General features: G+C 38.9%; 1 protein-coding gene across 4 annotated transcripts in view; it reads right to left on the bottom strand.

Moving 5' to 3' along the window:
• ABTB3 (ankyrin repeat and BTB domain containing 3) overlaps window positions 1–24650 on the bottom strand; it is a 215843-nt gene that overhangs the window by 57960 nt on the left and 133233 nt on the right. For 3 of the 4 annotated variants that reach the window (XM_081958355.1, XM_081958354.1, XM_081958356.1), the window contains exon 2: window positions 3479–3628. In XM_081958355.1, coding sequence (XP_081814481.1) covers window positions 3479–3628 — 150 coding nt within the window. Of the gene's footprint in view, window positions 1–3478; window positions 3629–4641; window positions 4727–24650 lie in introns of those variants that run through there. The other variant, XM_081958357.1, reaches the window with a different exon arrangement.

Raw genomic sequence — 24650 nt, 5'->3', positions numbered from 1 at the left:
TCGCAATCCCTAAGTGACTCCTAGGGTTACTAAGGACCTGAGGGACAGGAAGTGACTGAAAAGAAATATACAGAAATTTTTCTACAATGCAAAAGTCAGGTTAATAAGTGAATAGCTACAGGTTAGAGCTCATCTTTGATCCTACTGAGTGGTGCCCACCCCATAGTGGAATGTACCCCGCCCACCTGTGCATGTGTGTGTGACACACACACACACAGCACATGCACACACAACCCCCCCAGGGGGGGAGTTTTCACCCTCTCCAGGCTCCGGAGGTTTTCCTGAAGCCTGGGGAAGGTGAAAACAGCCTCCACTAGCCCCCTGGATGCCCTATGGAAGGCAGAAACAGATCATTTCTGAACTTCCTGGGGGCCGGGGGAAGTCGTTTTCACCCTCCCCAGGCTTCAGAAAAGCCTCTGGAGCCTGGGAAAGGAAGAAAATAGGCCCAATAGACCAACCAGAAGTTTGTTTCTGAACTTCCGGTTGGCCCGTTGGCCCTACTTTTTCTCTCCCCAGGCTCCAAAGGCTTTCCTGAAGCCTGGGGCAGGCGAAAACGGCCTCCCCCGTCCCTCCGGAAAGCTGAAAATCAACTGAGGGCTGGAGTGCTGGCAAATATAGCTCTGTGTGCCCCCTGTGACATGCATGCCATAGGTTCGCCATCACGGATCTAGAACACTGAAAGAGATAATATTTTCTCTCCCTTTGAATAACTCTAGAACTTGGTTCATTTCTAAATACAATTTCTAATTAACCTGACAGATTTGGTTTCGCACATCATACTAAACCATAATGCATGTTGTTTTCATATGCTGTATAAACCCAGCCATTATCATTCATTAAACATGTTTATGGTTTAACATGTTGAATAAATTTAGTTAATAAATCACTGTTAAAGAAAACAGTGCTTTAGCATTTTTATCTAAACTGTCTGAAGAATCTATACTGAAAAATGTGCCCACTTTTGAACTTCATAACTGGGTTAGTTTTTTCAGATTTTTTTCTTATGTTGAAATCCAACAATATGTGCATTTCATAAAATCTTCTAGATGTTGTGCAAATTGCTGAAATACAGTGAAACTTCCTTGTGATTTTTACATATAGATTTAGCAATGATTTATGCTCAGTTGTTTCCCGTGCCAGATCCTAATGTTTCCTTTTTTCTAAGGATTCAAACAAACATCAATTTTGAAAACAAACACAAATCAGTATCGTAACCATTTTAGGTGTTAAGTTTCTTTTTTATCTTTATAACATTGCGCTCTTGACAGCATATTGTCTAAGGCCCTAAGAATTCTGGTCCCTATTCTTTCGTGATCCATATCATGTTTCTTTGTTCCCCTTTCTATCATTGTCTTGCTTTGCTTTTTAACACCAAAGTAATCTCAACAAGGGACCATTTCCTACTATGGGTTGCCTAGCAACAGCAGGTCCTCAATCAAGGATACACCATTTACAGAACAAAATTCCAAAGTAGGGAAAGCAAATTATTATTGCTGTGTATCTTTTTTGAAGCATATCAGTTACTCTGATTACTACTTCCAATGATAACATGAGAGGTTGAAGCACAAACAAAGTCCGTCTTTGCAATACAGTAGCAAAAATGGGGGGCACAGCTGGGATTAAATGTGAAGTTAAGTTGAAGTAAAGAAAAACTAGAAAAAATGGCCCAGATCAAAATACTGAGCATTTGTAACCTGCAGAGAACTGACACTGAGCTGAGAGATAAAGTCTACACTCCAAATTAGAAGCCTCTGTATCCAATAAAATCTGCAGATCCCAAGACAGCATCTAGAGAAGAGTAAGGGTTAGAAGGCAGATCTTTTTAGTGGTTGCCCCCTTACTCCTGAACGCACATCAGTTCTTAAGATCAGTTTTTTTCATTTAACCATTGCCATGGTGGCGCAGTAATTAGAATGCAGTATTGCAGGCTGACCCGGTTCACTGCCTGACCAGCTTAAGGTTCACTCAGCATTCCATTCTTCTGCGGTCGGTAAAATGAGGACCCAGGTTGTTGGGGGCAATATGCTGACTCTATAAACCGCTTAGAAAGGGCAGGCAGTCATTACCGTATTTTTTGGAGTATAAAATACACCTTCCCCCCCTAAAAGAGCGTGGAAATGTTGGTGCATCTTATACACCGAATACAGCCATTTTTGGCCTCCCGAGGCCCCACCCCGCATCCCATTTTTGTGAAAAATGGGCAAAAAACGGTCTGCTTTTCGCAAAAATGTTTTTGCCTTTCCCCACCGCCCCAGAAGCAGTCTGCAGTCTTCAGTAGGGCTGGGGGAAGGGAAAAATGCCCCCGTTTTGGTGAAAAACAGGCCATCTTTCACCAAAACGGGGGTGTTTTTGCCTTCCCCCATCCCCCAGAAGCACTCTGCAGGCTTCAGCAGGGCTAGGGGAAATGAAAAATGTCCCCATTTTGGTGAAAAACAGGAGCCTTTTTGCCTTACCCCATCCCTGCTGAAACCTGCAGAGTGCTCCTGGGGGGAGGGGGGAGAACAAAACCTTTTTTTCCTTACTTACCTCTTCGAAATCTTGGTGTGTTTTATAGTCTGAAAAATGTGGTAAGTAATTTCGATTTTTCCCATTGACTTTGCTTGCCGAAAGATGATTGAGAAGCTTGCAAATGACTATCACATGACCCCAATCTGTAACTGTTGTAAATTCATGCCAGATACCAAGCACCCAAATGTTGATCACATGATTGTGGGGATGCTACAAGGGTTGTAAGTACGAGGACCAGCTGCACCTTTTTCAATACCATTATACCTTTGAACAGTCACTAGTTGAATAGATGTAAATCAAGGACTACCTTTATCCACATATCTATACATAAACAATTTGATGTGTGCTTTTCAAGGCTGAATGCAAAAATCCTACTTTCTGTGATACACACATAACTCTTTCCTTACCTGCCATCTTCCTATCCTCAAACATACTGTATGCAGCTCCATGACCTTGAAGCAGAAGGCAATGTTCACTAATGTTTAATTTGATCTTAATATTCTAATCTTAATATTCTTAATATTTTCATCTTAATATTTTAGAAAATGAAAAATACATATGCACTGTTTCTGTTTCTGTTTATTTGGATTTATATGCCGCCCTTCTCCAAAAGGACTCAGGGTGGTGTACAACATTAAAAAAAAACACATTTCAAAAGTTTTTTAAAAAATTATATACATATCCAAAAAAACAACCGAATTTAAAAGATGATACATTTAAAATAAGTTAAAATTAACAGGCCAGGCACTGTTCAGGTTCAGCCTGGGCTTTATTTTTTCACATAGCAAAAAGGTTCATCATGATTCAAAACAATCATCTTCTGAACAACTTCACCAAGAGAATATGAACTGATGTTACAAGTAGCTACTCACCACAAACCTGCTCTCTGGGGGTATGTGTTTACAAAATGGGATGTGGTTACTCAAAAACCCAAAGGAGAAAAGAGTTAGAAAACATTATGTGCACTTACTAAGTTCTGCAATGCTTCCCACGCGTGTAGCTAGCAGTGACTGCTCGATGGTTCGCAATTCTGATTGGCTAAACATCTGGACATCTCCTGGCTTATTTGACCTTTGCTGTTCTTTGTGAAGATTCAGATTCTCTGGCAGGCAAGGAACACCTGGTGTTAAAAAAGAAAGAAAAGAAGACAAAAAGTTCAATGTGGTTATAAAATCCAGACAACCGCAGGTTTTCAGTTTAACAGACTAAAATCTACCATGCTGTCCTACAATAGGAGACCAAGCATTGATCAGTCAAGTTTAATAGTATTTTGGTTGCCAGTAATGCTAACAGTGGTGGGTCCTACTGATTCGGACCGGTTTGGCTGAACCGGTTGTGGTTTGGCGGCCTGGGTCGCTGGAACCAGCAGCGACTCAGGCCTGCCACATCCCCGAACTGGTTTTCCAGGTGGCGCCATAGATGCCACCATCTTGTTTTTGGCTCCTGCACATGCGCAGAACAATTTTTATTGCACTGTGCATGCACGCACAGTGCGCATCAAACACACACATGCAGCGTGCCCATGAGCGAGCCGGCAGTAGTGCTTGCCGAAACCCACCCCTGGATTCTAGGATGTTTAGAACTTTAAGAATAAATTTTATTCTTATTCTTTAAGGTCTTCAGCTCAACTTCAACCCTGCTGTCCAGACATTGTTTCAAACTGGAAATGATAGAAAATCAAGTCAGGCACCTGATATGGGGAAAACATGTGCTCTGACACCAATCCATGATTCCTTCCCAGTCATAGCTACTTGTTCCTAACCAGGATAATACCCAAGTGATGAAATGAGAGCTGCCCATTTTTGTAGATATCTGTGATGTCAGGTGCAAGTACATAGTTTATATTGGGGCACATATTTTGCCATTTGTCCCCCTTGTGGACCTCAATGTTCCCAGTATATGTCATTGTTTCTCATTGAATGTGCTTGACTAAAGAATAGTTCAAAAGACTATCTTCCAAATCATAAGCAAAGTTGACTATTCCATCCTAAAACAACTGTTTCAACATACTGTAGCTAGACAAACATGGCTGAGAAATGTTTGAGTGACCCTATTTTTCATAATTACAAAGCAAAGCTTAACAGAGCTATAACAAAGACACCTGCAAAATCAATTCCACACAAGATAATTCACCTCTTTTTCTCTTAAGATATTCTTGTTCTGGGTCAATAGAAGAACAACACATTTTCTTCTAACTCATAAGCAGTTAGCCTTCCTTGATGAAAGTGCAAATACCACTGCCTGTGAAAAGCCGTCTGCACTTATAGCAATTATCCAGGTTAATCTCTAAAAATAAAGTAACTGCCAATTCTCTTGCATAGTAGATAATAGATAAGCATGTGGTGCCTTTGCTAGCCTTGGAAGCAGTTATCAGAAGTTAAATATACTAACCCAGCATCATCACGACATCTCCTAATGCTGACAGGCTGGTACAAGCATAATTGCACATCAGAAAACTGATTCTATTCATTACGCTTAGTCATTCCGGACAGTACATAGGAATCAAACCTGCCTTCAATAAATCTTGATATTGAGAATGAATCCCTGTCCATCCATCAATTACAGTATATCACAGAAGTGAGTACACCCCCCCCTCACATTTTGTAAATATTTAAGTATATCTTTTCATGTGATAGCACTGAAGAAATGACACTTGGTTATAATGTAAAGTAGTGAGCATACAGTTTGTATAACAGTGTAAATGTGCTGTCCCCTCAAAATAACACAACACACAGCCATTGATGTCTAAACTGCTGGCAAAAAAAGTGAGTAATGTCCAAATGGGGCCCAAGTAGCCGTTTTATAAAATGTGAGGGGGTGTACTCGCTTCTGTGATATGTTGTACATATTCTGAAGGATACAAGGAAACTTCGTATAGTGAAGTATATTAAAAAATCATTCTGAGAAGTATTCAAAAATGAACATAATGATTATAGTATAAGCTTTTATGGATGCCTCTGGAGAATTAATAGAAAAGCTTTTAAGGGGAGATGAAACTTTTCATTTCTTTTGCTACAGTGGGCCACCTAACTTCTCTGATAATTGTTTTTTTTTTAAATATTCAGCTAACAAGCAAGAGATTCACAGAACTGGTGATAATGTGCATATTTTATTACTACTAAAAACTGGGTTTTTATGAGTACAAGAAATGCTGCAGAGAAGTTACAACTAAATAGATTTAATCACAGTACTGCTTAATTAATACATTTTAAAAGACTATAAATATAGAACCCTAGGGTCTTAGCCCACTGTGCCACATAAATTTATATACTTGAAACAGCTCGTCCAATCCATAGTGAGTTCCTAAAACACTTATTTCCAGACTAGTTTCTATGGGAGAAACGGCAAACGTTTTAGTCCCTTGATCATTAATTACCTCACAAAATCCCATTAAAAAAATATTGATTGTGTATGGCAGCTCTCTGTTATTCTGCTCTAACTAGCTGCCAGTGACTAACTTCATGAGCCATGCACATTATGAGCTCATCATATGCACCAGCTGCTATAAGTGCAAAAATTATAACTTGCATGTTATGAATTATAAGGAATGCAGGGTAGTGGTTTATGATCTCGGAGGCTATTCCAAATGGTTAGTTTTTCCTCTTTATAATTAGGCATATGTAAGAAATTGGTCAGGACATAGCTTTTACACACACAAAAACTAATTTCCAATCTGTCAAATAAATAGAAAAACCCAAAATACATATGCACATTAAAAAAGCACAATCAGGAAAAACAAACAAACGGTTGGCAAATGCCACATATAACAACTGTTTAGTAGACTGTCCCAACTTAGGTGACTCACTAAATTTCAGTTCAGTTGGGAAAAAGAAATAGTTGCTTAAACTGAAATAAGGTCAGAACGGTTGTGTAAGCAATGAGGAGACATAGTCAGTTCCATTTCTCTTAACAGATGACAGCAAGAATATAAGTGAGATACTGTAAACCCATACATTCACACTGAGATTGCATGATATACATGAGCTCGGTCCACAAAATACTGACTCAAGGTGACCTATTTGAACTGAAAAGTTAGCAACCCTGAGGGAAGTGATTACTGACTATGTCTGCTCTCTATTCCAAGGTTTTGTTTCAGCATAATTTTAATAAACTGCATATTTTTTCTGCTTCAACCTGTGGAAAGTTATCACCCAGCCCTCTCCCAGAAAAATGAAATATCCTAGGAAATATTGAAAAGGCAGAATATTATATTTCCTTGGATGTGAAAAGGAAGAAACATGTTTTAAATTGAGAATAGCTCCCTGTAGCTTCCTGCCTCCAACCGCTTTGTCAATGGGCCATTAAGTTGGCCAAGCCAGTCCCTTTACATAATAAAGTGTTCTCCTCTTCAGATCCAGGGGGATAGGATTAAGGCATGATAATATTGGCCCTTTACCCAACTCGCCACATGGCATCTGAGAACTCAACCAAACCTGGATTCAAAACGCAGCCTAAAGAGTTGCCCCTGCATGGCCCCATGGGAGTCTGACAACCAATCAGAATACAAGCTCAAGATCAAAGGCCAGAGAGGGCATAAAACCAGGGACTCAGTCCTTCCTTCTCTTCTTCTCCCCAACATTGAAGCATGTGATCACCTTTTCTGTTCAGGACTCAGGCCATGTGGTCCTGTCCACCATTAAACCATCTTTCCAAGCAACCTCCATGTCTCCAGTGTCTTTTTCCCCACTTGGAGCCGAACTCAGAAGGACATTTCTTTCAACAAACCACACAGCTTAATCTGATAAATTTGATTTTCCCAGAGATCAAATTGGCCCTGACCCCGGCATCCTTTTGTAAGGCCTTAAAGATTGGCTTTGTCCCCAAAGGATCAGGAAGTAGGCTGAGCATGTGCATTGATTATATTGATTTGGACTGATGAGTCTGGTTTGACCCAGACTGCTGTTTCTTGTATTTTTGTTTCTTTCTTTTTACATTGTAGGCCATCCAGAGTCATTAATTTCAGATGGGTGGCCATATAAATGGAATACATAAATAATTCAAGTTTGGAAACCTTGAATGTCTACATGTTTCAAAGTGTGTGGGGGGTGTATGTGCCACAATAACAAAAGGCTCTCTTCCTGGCCCCTGATAGGTGGCATTTCTTAACAGATGGAACCTGAAGCAAGCTGTGTCTGCAGGACCCAATGGGATGGGTAGAGATAATTCTGGAAAAGCGGTCCCTCAAATAACCTGACCTCAATTCCACAAATGCTTTTTTTTATCTTATACCTAGCACCTTGAATTGTACCTGGGAGAAAACCGGCAATTGATACAGCTGCAGAATGAGAAACTTATTTTGTTTCCCTAGCCGTTATTGGTTTGTTTCTACCTGTCTTTCTAAATCAAAGATTCTGACACATCTCTATAAACTTTAATAATGGAACCAAGTGTCATTTGTCATTGGAAAATTATGTAATTGAATGATACCTTTATTACTTAGCACTGTATTTGCTGATCAGTGTCATTCACGATTAGATTACATGCTTGAGCGTCATACTTGGGCTCATGACTTATTCATCATCCATTAATTCTTGACCTTACTTTGTTTTACCACAGATATTTTTCAGAACCATATTCCCACTATATCCACTTTCAGGTTTCTTCTGATGTATCCAACTCTCACATTTATGTAACAAATTAGGCAGAAGTATGCTTGTCTACACAGATATTTCCATTTCGTTTGACAAACTTTAGTTCTCCACAACAGACCATATTCTGCCCATTGCCTTTTTCTCAGAATTTGCGTATTTTAAAATTTCTCCAATTTCACAATTTTTTTCCTTTCTGCTCTCATTTTTTACAATTCACATTTTAATTATTCACTCAAATTTCTCTGACAATCACAACTATTAATCTTTGCTACATTAATTTTGAGATCAACACTTATAGTTGTATCCTACAATCAAGCACTTGTTGTAAATCATTCAGTTCTCAGTCAACAACAAACATGGCCAACCTGCACAAATATGTAGACATTGAAGTCTCCAACCAACGTATTTTAATGTCACTATAAGTATTCCTTATATATCCACAAATACAATAAACAAAAGGAGGTAACACAAATCATTGTCCTACTACCTAGTCAATATTAAACCATCATCTAAGTACTCCAAATATGCTCATGTGGGTTTTTTTTGCATTATATACTACTCTTATCAATTCAGAAACCATATTCTCCATAGGCATGCAAAGTATTCCATATTCAAACCTATTCTTATTATATATATTTTTCTAAATCTACGTACTTTCTCACATTCATACATATCTGAATGACCAGTTGAATAGCAAAAAAAAAATCCATGTCAAGCACACAATCACACAGCACTTGTACAGCAAATTGCAACAGTAGAAGTGAAAAGGGAATGAGTGATCTGGCAGTATGTTGCACAAGATTGATACAGAAGATGTTGTACAAAGACTTGACCACAGCTTCCATCTGCTTTTTGAATAAGAGTTATGAGGCCAGGAAGATCCTTAAATCCGGAGAGTGGAAAAAAAAAACCTTGCTGTTTTTTTGTTTTGCCTTGATTCTCTTTGGTATAAAAGGGGAGAGATAGAGAACTTCAGCTTTCAAGATTCTGTTATTACAGCCTATATCCATGGTGGCAAACCTATGGCATGTGTACCACAGGTGGCACACAGAGCCCTCTCTGCGGGCATGTGAGGCGTCGGCCAGCTCAGCTTCACCACGCATCTGCGCATGCCTCCTGCTGGTCAGCTGATTTTCAGGTCTCTGCTGTGCATGTGGAAGATGTGCACATATGCAAGGGGTGGTGGGGTCATGCGTGCATGCACAGGGGGTGGGAGGAGCGTGGGAGGCAAGGCACCGCCCAAGTCCTGTTTTTGTTCCCAGGAGGCTGCAGGGAGGCATGCTAGGCTCAAAATGGGGCATGGGAGGGATCATGTGTATTTGTGTGGGGAGCACAGGTGGTCGTGACGCATTGCATTATGGGTGTCAGCATGTGTGTGCGTGTTGTTGCGCACACAATTTCGACATGCAAGGAGAAAAAGGTTAGCCATCAATTGAATGCACAGGTACAGTATAGGTGGTACCTTGCTCAGTAGTGGTAACTGTGAGAGGGATCTTGGAGTCCTAGTGGACAACCATTTAAATATGAGCCAGCAGTGTGCAGCAGCTGCCAAAAAAGCCAACACAGTTCTAGGCTGCATCAACAGAGGGATAGAATCAAGATCACATGAAGTGTTAATACCACGATGTAGAAAAGATGTGGAGACTCTAGAAAGAGTGCGGAGAAGAGCAACAAAGATGATTAGGGGACTGGAGACTAAAACATATGAAGAGCGGTTGCAGGAACTGGGTATGTTTAGCTTAGGAGAAAGAAGGACTAGGGAAGACATGATAGCATTGTTCCAATATCTCAGGGGTTGCCACAAAGAAGAGGGAGTCAAACTATTCTCCAAGGCACCTGAGGGTAGAACAAGAAGCAATGGGTGGAAACTAATCAAGGAGAGAAGCAACTTAGAACTGAGGAGAAATTTCCTGACAGTTAATTAATCAGTGGAACAACTTGCCTCCAGAAGTTGTGAATGCCCCAACACTGGAAGTCTTTAAGAAGATGTTGGATAGCTACTTGTCTGAAACGGTATAGGGTTTCCTGCTTAGGCAGGGGGTTGGACTAGAAGACCTCCAAGGTCCCTTCCAACTCTACTATTGTATTGTATTGTATCACTGGCCTATATCAATCAAATAAAATTCTTTCTGAGGTTTCTGTTACCTGATCCGACCTGTCCTGTCCTTGAACGACTGACAGTCACAATGACTTTGGATACACACAGATGTTTTTCTAAGTATCCGGGGAAAAGACCCGGATAGTGAATAGGCCAATGAGCAAGTCAACTCTCTCCATGGTGATTATGAAAAAGTCAAGTTGCCAAGCTAAGAATTTTTGAGAAAGGGATTGAAAATAAAAACTGCCAACCCTGAAAAGCCTCTCTATAGAAATATAAGCTACATCTGCACCAGGAATACTACATACAGTTCTGATCATCACATTTGGAAAAAAGATACAGCAGACTGAATAAAATTTGGAAGAGACGAAGCAAGATGATCTGGGCACACCAAAAATATTAGAATCCATTAGCTTGGGGGAAAAGTGACAAAAGTAGTATAAAATTATGCAAGGCATGAAAAAAATGAACAGGGAGAAGTGTCCTTGATGCTGACTGGAAGGTGAATTAGTGAAATATTCCTTTACAGTGCATAAATAATAAAATAAATAATTGCGAGTAGAATTGGTTGGCTGCTATGTTATTGTTAGAAATATAAATTTTGGATTAAAATGGGTCTTGACTTGCTGCAAAAGTCTTTTGTTTTCATATTTGACATGACACAGTTTGACGTATCCGAAGTATCTGTTCTCTGCTAACCTTAACCCAGACTGTTTCCTGTCTACTACCTGCCAGTTATGACAATGAAGCACGATTTTGTAGCAAACCGAACAGTAAAGACAGGTCTTTCCAATAAGGAAATGACTAATCATGAGTGAGGTTTAGAAACATCAGCTGGATAATACTAGTGAACTACTGACCTCTACATTTGAGAAATAATTTCCGAGATGTCATCAGAAGTCAAGCTTGACTCAAGCAGGCCACTTTTCTCTTATTTTACAATACACAATATTTCAGAGTTCTCAGGATTAACAACTCTTTAGCAAAAGAAGTGGGCTGGTTCCTCTTTCTGTTATTCTATTAACAGTACACAAAACATTTTTAGGCAGATCGTTGGTATGTAAATGTGTTTTGGCTGTAGAACTTCGGAAAATGTTCTGCTTTTTATATACGTTTTTAATGGTTAAGAATATATATCTGTTCGTGCCTGAAAATCCAGAGATAAAATTTAAGTTCTTTTACTTCTATTTCTAATTACACTGCTTTTATTTTTGTTATTTGCACTGAGTGTCATTTGTTGCTAGAAAGATGGGATATACATCCTATAAATAAATTAAGCTTTTAATTTTAGTGAAATCTGCCTGCAGAAACATTCTTCAATGAACTATTTCAATGGATCACTGATTAACTTTACTAACTATTTAATTATGCCTAGTAGTATGTGTATCTAAAGTGCTAAAGTGTATCTAGGCATGTTGCTTTGGTTTACAATAAGCAAATGCTGTAAAAATTAGTTGAAATTGTCTCAAACTGCTCCCAGTGTTCATATTCAGAAATGATGTTCTATGCACTTGTTAATAAATAGGAGTCCCTTACTCGTTTTGAATTCAGTATTTCCTTTTCTTCCAGTGCTATATTGTTGCTATGTGTGTTTCTTTTACGACATCACATCTCTTCAAGTAATTTGAGGTAGGAGGTGATAAAAATTCCTCACACCAGAGGGTAGTAGATTAAAGCAAAAACTCAATACTACCAGACCATGACAGCAAATAGACTCTAAGATCACAAAGTTTCTTCACTAGAAATTTTTCAGTAGAAACAATTATCATGAAGACCTAAAGAATAGCTTTATAAAAACTATAAATAATAGCTGCTTTAAAATAAACATGTTCCTCTCTAAATATAAAAGAGGAATTTGAGGGTGGAGGAAGAGGGCATTTTCTCAATAAAATGTAAGACATTTTTTTTTATTTTTCAGTAAAAACTTGTCAACACCAGAGATCTAATCCAGTATACTGCATAAAGGTTAACTTCATTGCAGCAGTAACACCCCAGGGAGAAGAGTTGTTGGAAGAGGTAAGGCAGTGATGGCTAACCTTGTTGTTGTTGTTGGGTGCCAAAAATGTGAGGGCACGTGTGCAAAGCACATGCACGTGCCAGCACCCCCCTATGTGCTTGCATGCACAAGCCACCACCACCCATGCGCACTGCACTACTACCTCCAAACCTAGCTTGGTATTTCCTCTGTGGGCCATGTGAGGCTGTTTTTGCCCTCTCCAGGCTTCAGGAAAGCTCTGGAGCCTGGGCAGGGCAAAAAACAAGCCCAATGGGCCTACTAGAACTTCCGCTTGGCCCTCTGGGCTTATTTTTCACCCTCTCCAGGCTCCAGAGGCTTTCCTGGAGCCTGGGGAGGGTGAAAACAGCCTCCCCGGCCCTCCAGAAGGCTAAAAATCAGCTGGCTGACATGCCCATGTGTGCTGGAGCTGACATTTCATGTGCTGGCAGATATGGCTAGGTGTGCCATAGGTTCGCCATCATGGAGGTAAGGTATCAGTTGTGGCATTGCAACTAAAGTCATCCCCATTTGTTGAAATGTTAAAATGGCACTGATACAAAACGACAGGGCTTCAACTATGCTGCATCAATGTGTTACCTCTTGTCTTTTTTGACCCCGACAATCCTAGAGAGGACAGCTATACCAGAGACAAAAATAGGAGTTCCAGAACTAAGCACTTTTGCCTGACAAAGAGTGTTGAAGAAAGATTATAAAAGCACGGACAATCTCAGTACATTGTAATTGGCTATCCGAGTGGCGGGTCAAGTAGGCAGCCAAGGAATCAGGGAGTGTAGTGTAGCTTAGTGGTTTAAAAAATTAATGTAGGAGTGTGCTGTTCCATGTTCAAATCCATCCTCAGTCACAGAAACACAGAACCTGGCCAGGCACTCTCAGTTCAACAGACTGTCTATTTTGGAGAAAAAGCTGAGGGACAGAATGCCTTGTATGCATCCTTGAGCTGCTAGAGGGAAACCAAAATATAAATATTAATAAATTAATGCAAAAATAAAGTAGGTAAAAAGGTGAAATCCTTGTACTATCATGGGATGGCCATGTTCTCTGACTCTATGGAAGAGATCCCAATGCTCATGTGCTACAGGTTTTATTCAGATATTGTTATGCCATCAGTTGAAGAAGGCTTTAATTAGGTGGCTATTCTGGTGCTCCAACTCTTTGGCCAATGGTTTTTGCAATGATAGGTGCCCAGAACAAGATAACAGAAAAAAACTCATTTAATCTATATTTCTTCTTTTACAACAATCCCAACACAACACTTGTTCATTGGAGCAAATAAAAAAGGAATTATTAATATATTATTTAATCAAGCATTATGATGCATGCTCCTGTGTGTTTTAGCATCATCACAAAAAGGGTATATTAATTCATTGCAAAAGCACATTCCTACATATGGGTATATGCTACTCAGGCACTCCTTTACATTAACTCTAAATAAACCCTGGAGCTTCAAAGAAATGTCTGATTGACAGCTCTTTGAAATTCTGTATAGGATAAGGGAGTCTGTAACAGTAAACATTGGTATGATTAATAATCCAGCAAATCAGGCACCCCTTTTATTCAAACCTTGTTGATTCCAACTAACAAGCAATTACAGGATAGAGAGAGATTGTTCCTTGTTAGCGTGAAAGCAATATAAGCTCATTCTCATGTCACTGAAATAAACAGCAGTAAAATTCTTGGAACTACATTTTGTATTTGGGTTGGGCCTAATGCCATGAAGCGTTGCATTAGAAAGGGGAAAACTCTCAGTTGAAATACTAACTCACTCCCACATATACACATCCACACACAAACACCTGTTTTTCATGAATGACTGCGTGCAAAAAAAAAAAGGTCCACTGTAATGCAATATATCAGTGGAACAAATGTTGGTTTGCATATTCAGGACACAATTTTCCATGTCAAATTTGGACATCATTTTGCCTATTCAGACTCATTTTGCATGAAGGGGTGTCAGGGAAAGTCATCATAATCTGAGTAACAAAACAGCATAAACACTTAAGTCATACCAGCTCCCTTAAAGCAACGATCACTTTGAATTCCAAAGAGGAAGAGTAATCCGTAGTCTTCTCAAAGGCCAGCCTCATTCTAGAAGTATAACTATATTATTAGACTTGAGGTTTTGTATGAGGCTATCATAGCGATCATTCCATTTTAATTTTTTTCTGCTTAGCAATTCCCTTCTAGTTATTTCCATCCTTGTCCAGAAAGACCATCCATGTAACTGAAGTTATTTTTAGAACTATCCAAAATGCATTGACATCTCTCAACATACAATTTTTAATCTATGCTACTGTACCTTTTTGCAGAATTACAGAGAGATGTAATGAAAAACTTCAACTGAACTTCAACTGTCTTCCTAATCCATCAAAGATGCTTCACTAAATCTCCAACAGAAAACCTCCCCCTTTGATGTTGACCTAGGGCAGTGACCACATGTGTTTCTTAGAGATGTCTGCTCTTCTGGTCTTGGCGGTTGTTTAGTTGGGGTGTTTGCTGTTAGCTTGTTCCCCCTCTCCCCATTTTTTTTTCGTGAATTTGCAAAACAGAAGCCGGACTCTCTGTCTAAAACAGGAGACTTTATACCCTCCCAGATAAATGGTTGTCCAATCTTTTCTTGAAATGTCCAGTGATGGAGCATCCACAACTCAGGGAGGCAAGCTGTTCCACTGATTAATTGTTCTTGCTATCAGGAAACTTCTCCTTAGTTACAGATGGGATCTCTCTTTGATCCATTGCTTCTTGTCCTACCCTCAGATGCCTTGCAGAATAAGTCAATCCCTTCTTCTCTGTGAGAACCCCATAAGTACTAAGACAGCTATCATATCACCCCAAATCCTTGTCTTCCTTAGACTAGGCATACCTAGTTCCTTTAACTGTTCATCAAATAATGTAGCCTCCAGATATCTTATCATCTAAGTTGCTTTTCTCAGCATCATTTTTGTATCTTGGTGACCAGAACTGGACACAGTATTCCAAATATGGCCTTACCAGTGCAGTATAAAGTAAATATTATCACTTCTTCAATCTTTTGATCCTAAAGATAGGGTTTACGGTGGGGATTAGATCCTAAAAATAGTAATGAAGGTTGATAACAACTGCAGTCTCATTCTTGTAGCAACTAATGGAGAATTTTTTGTTACACATTGTATGTATATACTCTATGTTTGTTTGTGTGATGTCTATGCATCCATATGTTGGGAGAGCAGCTGACCCTACTTCTGCAAGTATTATTCAGCTATGGTGGAACACAGCCACATTTAATTAATTGTGCATTTCCTCTATATTTTAACAGCAGGTCTTCTGAAATAATGATTTCTTGTTATTCCAAATATAAATACTGGAGAGAAACAAGATTACCAGAATATGGCAGCAATCAAGCTTGCATCATTTGCAATGGTTTTTTTTTAAATCTGTTTCCTTCCTTCCTTGTATGCAAATCTCTAGAATGACTGTGAAAAATAGAATATTTCTAGGTTTGTTTTTGCAAATCTATGTGACAACAGAGTATTGTATCTGATTATGGATGGGGAAATATCAGGGGGGAAATGCAAACAAAAATGCAAACAAACAAAAATGAAAGGCAGAAAAAGAAATTTGACTAGGCAAAAGAGAAAATGTATTTTTCACATTTAATATTTGGCTGCTAGGCTTAGATATAATAAATGATCGCTAGATTTGTCAAGAAAAAAATATATTTATTTCTAACTGATATCATCACAGGTGGACAAATGAAGAAATATGCTTTCCTTTGACTTGGTTCTTTTCTCTCTAATATTATCTCAGTATAACTAGAGGAAGGAAGAAACATACCTAATTTTAGCTTGGTGAATTTCAGCATGCCCTCCTATCTGACTTTATCCCTAATCCATGGCCAGCATCTCAGCAATGAGACCTGCAGTGTGAAAGAACTATATGGCACGAAACTGAAACAAATATTTAAAATAACTTATAGATACTCCTTATGGCAAGATGTGAATGGCTCATCTGTAGATGTAAAACACAAATCAAGCCAGGTTGCATTTCTAGGTATTGCCATTTTCCAATTTATTTATTTTTATCCCGCTTTTACTATTTTTAGAATTTTCTCAAGACAGTGAACATACCTAATATTCCTTCTTCCTTTTATTTGCCCCACAATAATTCCCCTAGGACAGGGGTGTCCAAACTTGGCAACTTTAAGACTTGTGGCCGGGGAATTCTGGGAGTTGAAGTCCACAAGTCTTAAAGTTGCCAAGTTTGGACACCCCTGCCCTAGGAAGTGGTTTGGTCTGAGAGACAGTGACTGGCTCAATGTCACTCAGCTGGCTTCCGTGGCTAAGTCAGGATTAGAACTCTCCTGTTTTCTAGTCTGATGCCTTAACCCAGGGGTATCAAACTGGCGGCCCGCAGGCCGGATAAGTCTCACGCAGGCTACACCCACTCTAGCTTCGCGAAGGGGAAAAATGTTGCGATACATCACATAACAGCAACGTGATGTTGTGAGTTTAACACTAGACCTTAACCGCTAGATTATACTGGCTCTAACACTTCTGTTTTCAATGATACTAACTACCAGAAATGATAAGTTTATTCTTGCATTAGAGAAGTTAAGAAAAAAAAGCCCTGGTTAATTGACTGTGTGGTTTGTGGATTTATTGTAGGGCAGAACACAAAAAGCTATTTGTGAATAATGGTTGAGCATCTTGTGTAACACACTAATACGGAACTGCTCAGACGTCAAGAACATGTGCTGGGCTTCCCTGTCCTAATGGAACATACAATATTGTACATTACATTACAATTTCCCCAAGATTAATAATGCAATAAAATTGATTTCCTAACAAAAGCAGTGTTCGCTGAAGCAATATTACAACGGAAGGTTCAATAGCCATGCATTTGGACCAAGGAAACAGTAGTGTTAGTGACCGAGTAATATGATGATAACAACAAATGGAAGGAAAGGAAGGCCTTTTTAAGCAAGCAATAAACTTGAAAGGGATTACAGGTAGTCCTTGACTTACGACCACAACTGAGCCCAGAATTTATGTTGCTAAGTGAGCAATTTGTTAAATGAGTTTTTACCCATTTTATGACTTTTCTTGCCACATTTGTTAATTGAATCACTGCAGTTGTTACATTAGTAACATGTTTTGTTAAGTGAATCTGGCTTCCCCATTAACTTTGCTTGTCAGAAGGTCGCAAAAGATGATCTCATGACCCTGGGACACTGCAACCGTCAAAAATATGAACCAGTTGTCAAGCATCCGGAGGTAAATCATATGACCACCGGGAGGCTGCAACAGTCATAAAGTGTGAAAAAAGGTCATAACTCACATTTCTCAATGCTGTTACAACTTTGAGGTGTCACTAAATGAACTGTTGTAAGTTGAGGACTACCTGTATTCATCTTAAAAAATTGTTTCAGTCATACTGGTATAATTAGTGTACTACTCTTTATAGAGTCTCCTAGCCCTTGGGGAAAAAAGCATAGTAGCCCTTCTTTTTATTTGCTGCCAGAAAATTTATCCTAGTCATCGGTGTTTATTTCAGTTCTGGCATACCTTTTGCACTTTTTGCGATTAAATGAAATCTCATTTAGTCCTCCTAATGGCAACTTAAAATAAAATATACAGAACTAAAAAGATGGCTATAATTCACTACGCAAAGCCTAGGGAAATAATGATAATCTGAATTAAATGTTTCTTGAAGTATTACAAAAATAATGAAATTGATGCAGTCAAGGGTAACAAACCCAAAGTATTATCTGCCACAAAACAAACAGGGTTCATGAGAAATAATCTAATTTCTTCCTGGCTCACTACTTTATCCCCCTCCCCTTTCTAAGAATGAAAATACGGGATGGAATGCATAGAGGTAGGCACAGAACCTAAGCATAATTTCCTGCCTAGACCCATTATCTATATTGATCAATTTCTCAAATGAGTGTTTCCAAATATTTAGGTTCTACATTTCCCTGCCAGCATGTTGAAATACAGTCTGTTACAGTCCTGGCACATGAATTAGCTGCACCGCTGGAATGGGAATGGCTGACCTAGATACAACTTGCATGTAGGACCATTCTGTGTAAGCTTCTCTAGGTCCATGTCGTCTCCCTCAAGAGTAGAGGTGGTATTCAATCAGTTTTAAACGGTTCCAGGGAACCGGTAGTGAAATTTCGGGTAGTCCAGAGAACCAGCAAATACCACCTCTGGCTGGCTCCTCCCCCATCTATTCACTGCCTCCCAAGTCCCAGCTGATCGGCTGGGTCTTCCTCTGTTGCCCTGCACAGGAGAATGGAGATGGAAAGCAGGTTAGTGGGATGGGGTGAAAATGGAGAGTTTACAGTATCCTTCCCCTGGAGTGGGGAGGTATGGGGATTTTGCATTATCCTTTCCCTGCCATGTCCACTACGCCATGCCACACCCATGGAACCGGTAGTAAAAAAAATTGAATCCCACCACTGCTCCAGAGGAAATAGAATATTAAAAAAAAACCCAACCCAACCCAATATCAATGCAGCTTCAAAAGGCCAAGGAATTCTTTTATTAACTTCAACATGGAATATTCAAAGGTAAGCAGCACATACTGTTTTCTGTCTAAGCCAAGATGCCTACTTGAGAAAAAGCAAACAGAAGCCGCCACATTGTTTTAATGCTTCCAAGACTTACTTAGGAGGTAGATCAATATGATGGTTTGTCTGGACGTAGTCACTTCGTTAGCTTCAGCCCTGTGGTACTGTAAGCTCTGAAAGTCTAGCTGATCCAAACTGGTGTTAACAAAAGATGCAAGTCATTCTTCACCCGTAAGATAGGCATAAACCCTTAGCTTTACATACAACTTCACCTCTCACCAAGTTGACCTGGCTGCAAACTTTTTGAATTTGTGTACCTACAGTACTAGGTCTACTCTTTCCTGCTGTATTTCTATGACTCACAGAAATTGATCTATTTCTATGGTTCGTGAGAAATTGATCGATATAGACTGTCTAGGCAGAAAATTATACTTGCGCTTTGTGCCTACCTCCATGCATTCCATTCCATATTTTTAGTGTTAGGCAAAAAAAGAAAGTAGTGAGCCAGAAAGAAATTAGATTATTTCTCATGAATCCTGTTTGTTTTGAGGCAGATAATACTTTGGATTTGTTACCCTTGACTGCATCCATTTCATTATTTTTGTAATGCTTTCCTGCTGTATTTCTATGACTCATTTCTATGACCCTAGACATCTGTGGAGCTTTGGTTCAAAAGGGCAATCTGTTGGCTAAAAATAATGTATATTTCTACAGTACCACACTGAGTAAATTTTTAGAATTTGGAAAAAAGAAATGTAAATAGGAGGAGGATGAATTTAGTCCCCTCTTTCTATCACTGTGACCCTTGATTTTTTTTAAGTAGCCCTTAAAATTCCAGGGAATTCCAAGCTGTCCTTCCATCTCTATGCAGAATATTGTTATAAATTTTCTTCATGATTCCAGGAAAACACAAAAAGCTTGTCAAAGCATAATACAGTAGCTATGGAATTCCTACTGTCTTCTGCTCCATGACCAGAAATATTCAGAACATTGAATAATATTTTCAGACCTTCATCTCCTCAACTTCATTAAATGCTTACAGTTTTCCAGTGGGGGCAGAGAGGGGAGAGGAAGGAAAATTGGATTATTTTTTGTATTATTGTACATTTATCCATGTTCTTCATAATTCTGTTGTAGGAACATAATTTTTTCAAGCCCTTGACAGTTTGCTTTGAATGTTATCCTTCTGGACAACTGGACATAATCCATAAATTCATTTCATTAGCTGACATCATAGTTGATATGTACAATTTAAATAACACAGTATTATTTTTTGGTGAAAAACAATGCAGTACCTACGGTACATAACAGGGGTGGGTTCCTGTCAGTTCTAACCTCTTCTATAGAAGAGGTTCCACAAATCTACAGTGCCGTTTAGAACCGGTTCCAGCTTCCTCCCCCCACCTGTCCGCACATCATCAAGATGAAGAGCGAGAGGAGGAATTCTGGGAATTGAAGTCCACAAGTCTTAAAGCTGTCAAGTTTGAACACCCCTGGGGTTTTTTTTCTAAAGGGTTAGGGGTGCAAGGGTCTTGAGAGCCAAGTTTCTGAGCCAATATTTTGGTTGGTAAGCAAGAGCATTGTTAAGTGAGTTTCACCACATTTTACAAGCTGGCCACACCCACCCCATCACACAACTGCCAAGCCACTCCCACTCAGTCACATGACTGGCAAGCCACTCCCACCCAGTCACATGGCCGGCAAGCCACTCCCATCCCATCACATGGCCAGCAAGCCACTCCCACAAAGCAGGCCACACCTACAGAAGAGGTTCTAAAAAAATTTGAAACCCACCACTGGTACATAACCATATAGTCATTTTTGTCCAACCTTCCTTCCAACTTAATTAGGTACCAACCCATAAAGGTAATTTTTGACAATCGTTCTGCCAAAGTTTAGCAACATATACAATGAAGGTTTCAAAGGCTACTGAAAAAGGACAAGAGGCACAGGCAGCCGATGGCTAAAAATTGCCCATCCATATGCTTTCATGACTGACAAGTTTGCTTACAGGGCAATTTTATTCATGTCAAAATTCTGTTGCATTCAATGGTTCTCAATGCTGTTATGCACAAAATTATAAAGTTTTGTATATCTCTATGTACAAAGAGAGTTATATCTCTATACACAAAGAAATCTGAAAGGTTGGCAAAGTACAACTTTTCAATGTACAATATATGTAAAGCTAATTCTTCATATATTCTTGTCTAGCTCTGAGCTGGCAAAAACTCAACATATTTCCCAGATGTTCTGTTCAGCACAGCATGACTATTATCTAAGCTCACACTTGGCTGAAGTCTTCAGACAAGATAAGAATCTTTATTGTATACTACAAAGAATTTATTGAAACACTTCATTGCCCTCTACAATTTCTTTTTTTTATATCCTCTCTTATGCTTTTTCCTAACATTCTTCCCATTGTTTAACGGACTTTTCACTCTGTGCTTTTTCAACTTGAAATTGGGCAATCATTGGTGGTTTTCATAACTAGTATCTTTCCTTTGAGAAACTCTGTCTCTCAAGTCTTACAGCTATACTTTTTCAGAGAACAGTCTAAAATTGAAGAGTTGTTGAGGGCAATCTGTTGAAAATATTCTTTGCCTGAAAGACCACCAATGATTGATTAGCACATGGACAGCAAGCTTAGTGAGCATATAGCTAATTTGATCATGGCTTTTCTCTCTATCCAAAATATATCTTATTTCAATTTAAATTACAGGAACCTTTCTAAAACGGATCTCATCTATAACGTATATCAACACACGCTAATGTGTTCTTTTTTACCTCCTTTTGATAATCATCTTTTCTGGAGATCCACAATTGGACATCTGACTTTCTCAGTTGCACTCAGTGAAAATCTTCTCAATATTTTAATTTGTAGCTTAGCTTTATAATTTCAGATTTTAGTGAAAGCTTGTACAGAGTCTTAAAATTTTTACTAGACATGTTATGGGATTATTTCCTATATCCACTTCAATATATTTAAAGTATTCCCCTCCTCCCACTTTTGATCACTTCTCAGCTTTCTTTCTGGAACTCACCAGATATATTTGTGATAGACTGTGTAGGATAGTTGTTGATTTTCCATGCAAACCATACTTGCAACACAATTCTACACATGAAAATACCAAAGGAAGTTTTCATTCAATGGCTCTTGTTTTCAAGCCTTTATTGTACAGCTGTTGTTTCAATTATACCGATAATAATATTTGTTAGGAAGACTAAATACAAATGCTTATTTTAGTGCTTTGAACTAAGGCATCAAAAGCATTCCTTTTCACTCATGAATGTACTTATGGCAAGCACCATGGTTGTCCCATCCTTTGGGTTGGCTGGGCCATATTGAATGAAGAGGAATTGTCAGGGGACGCATATAAAATATATAACATAGTTAAGCTATGTAAATAACAAACTTCCTAATTTTTGTATTCTTATTAAAACACATTACGAGTTGCCTGGGGCCACATGCAGCTCACAGGCTGCAGGTTGGATTTGTCTGACTTACACAATACAACTCCAAATAATGAAACTTCATTAATTCAGTAGTTCATAGGACAAGCCCTAAAACAAAGTGTAAGTATCACAATATAGCATACAATTTACAAAATCAGAGAACAAATCAATTGTTAACACCGATAGACTGGATATTCCCATACATCCCTATCTCTTCTTCTGTTCCTATATAAACATAACACAAAAGGTATGGCTGCAATCTAATCCATATTTAAGCCTTGGTTTTATCCCTACGGTGCTATTTTCCCTAATTTACTGTACTTCAGAAGCTTCCATATATAGAAGAGAAATACAAGATATTCTGAACTAAAGAAAATACTGCAGTATAGCTTCATCTTTTTACAAATGTATCCCTATTCAGGATTTCAGTCAATCAGCCATGCTCTTTTCTAGGATACCAATTACACCACTGCCATGTTTCCTTTTTATTTTATTTTATTGTTAACATTTGCTACCTGATTTTATTCTCACACACCCCCTTCCCCCCCCCATCCTGTTCAACCATTGCGCCATTGTAATGTACTGGAAGGATCGCTTGAGAATAATGTTAGATCCCACTTCTTTTCCAGTTGCTCCATTTTTGGTCCTATGTTTTGAACATTCACTCCTGGATTGGATACCAGAAGGAGTGATTACTAAAAACAAGAGACAGTCACGAGACCTGGGAATGGTTTCAGTATTTTGTATGCTCTGATGTTTTAAGACCTCTGGGCAGTGGTCATGGGATCTTGAGGGACGGAGAAAGCTGCAACGATATTCCTACAACTAACAGCTGTTTTCTTTTGAAGGCATTTTTGACAGTTTGCTTTTATTTATTTCCATGTTATTTTTGAGTATGAACAAATGAGCAAAATTGAGAAACATTGGTAATATGCTGACTCTGTAAATCCCTTAGGGGAGGAGCACGGTGAAGCAGTATATAAATCAAAGTGCTATTGCTATTTTCAACTCTCAGGAAACGAGGTCTGTATTGCAAGGTGTAGGAAATGTAAAATATTCACACCGAGTAGAATAGAGGTTTCTGTGGGCTACAGTACTTAGTAAATCAAGACAATACCTTCCTCTGCCTTAAGTAGGACAATTGACTAGCTGCTAAAAACTGAAAAATATTCTGAAACAGCAATTTTTCTCTCCCTTCTAGGGGTTTAAAATGAATTCTTCGAAGATGCTTAAAATTAAATGAAATTATTATAATGACAAAGCCACCTCATTATATCACATGCTTTAAGGTCAATTTGAGGCTATAATAAGCAGCAGCAAGATTCTATGAATGCTACATATTAATGTCCAGATATGCATAGAGGTTTGTCTGAAATTTATGAGGATGCTGACTGGGTGACATTTTATAAGCCATCATTAATTTTCAAAATAGGAAAGCTTTGCCTTTCATTATCATCCATCTCTCTCTATCTCTCTCTCCCTCTCTCCCTCCTCAATGTCTTTTTTAGAAAGAATTTCCCTAAATCATTTTTCAACGTTTTTTATCAGCTACTGGTATTCTTGGAATGCCATTTTAATCTCTTTTTAAAGCCAAGCAATGCATCTTGGAATTATATTCTGTAAAGATTTAATGGAGGTGGGGGGACTTATCCACAGGATAGCTGTTGAAATTCTACTGAGCTGAAGTCTGCTTAGACTCGGCAGTAAATAAACAGCTGCATTAAATGTGTACTTAAAAAGTACTTTGGTTGGAGAAAGATAATTAACATGATTGGAAAATGTGTGGAACAGGAATTCAACAGGGTTTTGGTTTTTTTGCTCACAATAGGGAAGAAAACATGTTTCCTTGAAACTCTGGAATAAACCCTCAGTTGTTGGCAAAGGAACATCATTTTAAATAATATTATTGTACAATATAAGTTTTTCAATGGAACTGTAGAGAGCATCCCAGGTGACAGCCTTCTTCAGCCCTCTGCCAATGAAAACAGCTCATGGCCTCTCACTTTTGAAGCTGGTGGGTTAACTACTAAACCAGCGACCTCCTTGGGCTCCATTTTCACTGGCAGAAGGCTGTAATAGGCCATTGTGGCTGAAAAAGGGACCACGTGCAGCCCTCCCGAGCGCCCTTTTTGCTGGCAGAGGCACCGCAGGCTGGTCATTCATTGGTTCCAGGGTGGATCTAGTGTGGGCTGGATCCGGTCCACGGTTCTTGAGTTTGAAACCCCTGCACTCGGTGAACTCTTACTGGACTCATATTTATATTGTGGCCTATGATTTGGGACTCAGGTTTTGTCTTAGTTTTACAAATCTGGAACATGAACTTTGCAAAGCTCTTATGCTTTACAGCAGAAATAATCAACAACAATTGAAGCCACACCAGCCATCAGGGTTGATTATTTTTCTATCAAAGAATCTTCAAGCTTTGTTTAGCAA

Source organism: Natrix helvetica (genome assembly GCF_964273705.1).
Source record: "Natrix helvetica genome assembly, chromosome: 6".
Lineage (NCBI taxonomy): Eukaryota > Metazoa > Chordata > Lepidosauria > Squamata > Natricidae > Natrix > Natrix helvetica.
Note: the sequence above shows the minus strand (reverse complement) of the source record. Positions and strands in the feature narration are given on the sequence as shown.